The sequence below is a fragment of the Penaeus monodon genome, chromosome 8 (genome assembly GCF_015228065.2).
Source record: "Penaeus monodon isolate SGIC_2016 chromosome 8, NSTDA_Pmon_1, whole genome shotgun sequence".
In the NCBI taxonomy this organism is placed as follows: Eukaryota; Metazoa; Arthropoda; class Malacostraca; order Decapoda; family Penaeidae; genus Penaeus; species Penaeus monodon.
In genome coordinates this window covers 18,937,770-18,940,269 of record NC_051393.1, presented here as the reverse complement: position 1 = coordinate 18,940,269, position 2,500 = coordinate 18,937,770, and the positions used below count along the sequence as shown (strand labels likewise).

At 37.8% G+C, this 2,500-nt stretch overlaps 1 protein-coding gene across 3 annotated transcripts in view; it reads left to right on the top strand.

The window, feature by feature from the left end:
• Positions 1–2,500, top strand: part of LOC119576230 (golgin subfamily A member 6-like protein 1) — a 10,630-nt gene that overhangs the window by 1,521 nt on the left and 6,609 nt on the right. For 2 of the 3 annotated variants that reach the window (XM_037923824.1, XM_037923825.1), the window contains exon 2: positions 322–1,645. In XM_037923824.1, the coding sequence (XP_037779752.1) occupies positions 326–1,645 (1,320 nt within the window). In that variant the 5' untranslated portion in view covers positions 322–325. Of the gene's footprint in view, positions 1–319; positions 1,646–2,500 lie in introns of all 3 variants that reach the window. The other variant, XM_037923823.1, reaches the window with a different exon arrangement.

Here is a 2,500-nt window from a genome sequence, read left to right as displayed (position 1 = left end):
GCTCTTTAAATGATGAGAAACCTTCACTATTATTTCTTAACTTCTGTATAAATAATACAGTTACAAGGTATTCAATACCTATTAATTATTCTTGAAGTACAGAATGAGCTGGGCACATATGGAGGAATCTGGCAATGCACACCAACAACATACATTACTAGCAACTAGCCAGTTTTTTTATACTATAAGTTAATGATCAGAATTATAATTCAGCATTTCTGTTTACATGGCTTCATACTATCTCTTTTTGAAAGGTCAAAGTGAAGTGACTGACTCATTGATTATCTACTTGCCAAACTGATTCCCTTTTTGTACTTTCAGAATCATGTCATCAGAAAGTGAAGATGAATTCCAGTCCGCAGACGAAGGGTCGGACTTTGAAGATTCGTACCCTTTGAATTCACAAGTCACAGCCACAACAAGGAGTGAAGCCCAACTTGTGTCGTCATGCCCAGCCCCAACAAAAGAAGTAGTAAAAGACAACATGCATAAACCAGCGTCCATCAAAGATACCAAAACTGAGTGCTCAGAACCTGTAGTATCAAAAGCAACTCCTGCAGAGGAATTTGATGCAGATGATGAGTCAGAAGAGGAAATTCATGAGGAACCTCAGACAAAGACTTTTGATGACAAGGTAACTAATCTCATGTCGGCTTTAGATCAGTTGAGCGTGCGAGTTAATAAACAGCTCACAAAGCCAGTTAGTAAAGCAGAACCTGTGGATGAGATGCTAGAAGAAGATGAAGATGAAGGTGGTCACAAAGGATCAGTAGAGGAAGATCAAGCAAAGGAGAGAGAGATTTTGAAAGAGGATGAGAGGAAGAGGGAACTAGAAAAGGAAAAAGAAAAGAAAAGAGAACTAGAAATGGAAAGAGAGAGAAAAAGAGAACTGGAAAAGGAAGAAGAGAGAAAGAGAGAAGTAGAAAGAGAAGAGAAGAGGAAACAGGAGCTAGAAAGGGAAGAAGAGAAGAAAAGGGAGATAGAAAGGGAAGTACAAAGAAAGAGAGAAATTGAGAGGGAGAAAGAGAAAAAAAGACAGATTGAAAAAGAAGAGGAGAGGCAAAGACAACTAGAACAGGAAGAACTGAGGAAAAGAGAGCTTGAAAAAGAAGAGAGAAGAAAGGAGCATGAAAGAGAAGAATTGAGGAAAGAAGAGATTGAAAAAGAAAAAAGAAAAATGGAAAGAGAAGAAGAGGCAAAAAGGATGGAGGAAGAAGAAAGGAAAAGAGCATTAGAAAAGGAAGAAGATAGAAAAAGGGAGATTAAAAGCGAACAAGAAAGGAAGGAAGAACAAGAGAAGAATGCTGGCAACACTCAGGACTCAGGAACAGAGAGCCAGAAAGCCAAGCCAATTCGTGAGTCGAAGATTGGCATGAAGAAGCCACGAGAAAAACTGGGCGAGCGCATGGGTGCACGGAGGCTGGGGGCAAAAGTTGAGAAAAAGCCTCTTGAAAGCATTAGTTCAGACAATTTTAAGAAGCCTGAAGATACTATGTGGAATAAGGAAGAGAGCCAGACAGACAGTGCAGAAGCTAAGCAAAGAGAGGAGGAGAAGCAAAAGCAAGAGAAATGGAGGAAGCAGCAACAGTGGGAAGAGCAGCAAAAGAGATGGCAACAGATTAATGAAGGAGAAGATAAAAAAGAGGTAAGAGGCTCTGGAAAAAAATGTATTTGCATATATTTTATATGGTGTGTTATTAACCCAATCAGCATGTATGGCAAGAATACATGCCATGCCCACTGTAATATAAGTTTATTTATTGTATTTACACATAGATGGCTCTACAAGTGCTTAGTCACCAAGGAGTCAGTTATTAGTCCTATCCATCTCACCTGTTTACCCTTTTCCTTGACTTTTGGAAGGGTCTTTTGCATTATTTCATTGTCTTAAATGTTACCAAGATTTTAATAACAATTTAATAATCATAACATCAATAACAATAGTAACAGTATCAAAATCAATTGTATTAATAAGAAAAAATACATTTTCCTGCCAATTCAAGGAATGGGGAAATCAGGATAGGTCACTAGGGCCTGCTGATAGACTCCTTGCCAGCTGAGCACATGTGGAGCCATCTGTATGTAACAAATTTCACAAAAAACTACTGGGAACAGAACATAAACCAGTGGCGGTTGGGTTAAGCCATTGCTGCCGGGAACTTGCAATGCCCACTGTAGTTTTTTTTTTTTTTAATTGTGTTTACATATAGATGGCTCCATAAATGCTTAGCCACCAAGGAGTCAATTAGTAGGCATACATGACATCACCTGATTTTCCTCTTTCCTTGAGTTTTCTGGATTTTTTTTTCTCTGATTCTATTAATATTGATGCTTCTAATTATTACCTAATATTGATTATGACTTATTAGATAGAGGCCTATTAAAGTTTGAACTCTCAGATAGGGTTCATATTTTTGTCATTGCATTTGAACTGAAACAAATAAAAGAATTGGTAGGGATATTCATACGTTTCAATAAAAACGTATTGCTTCACTCTCTT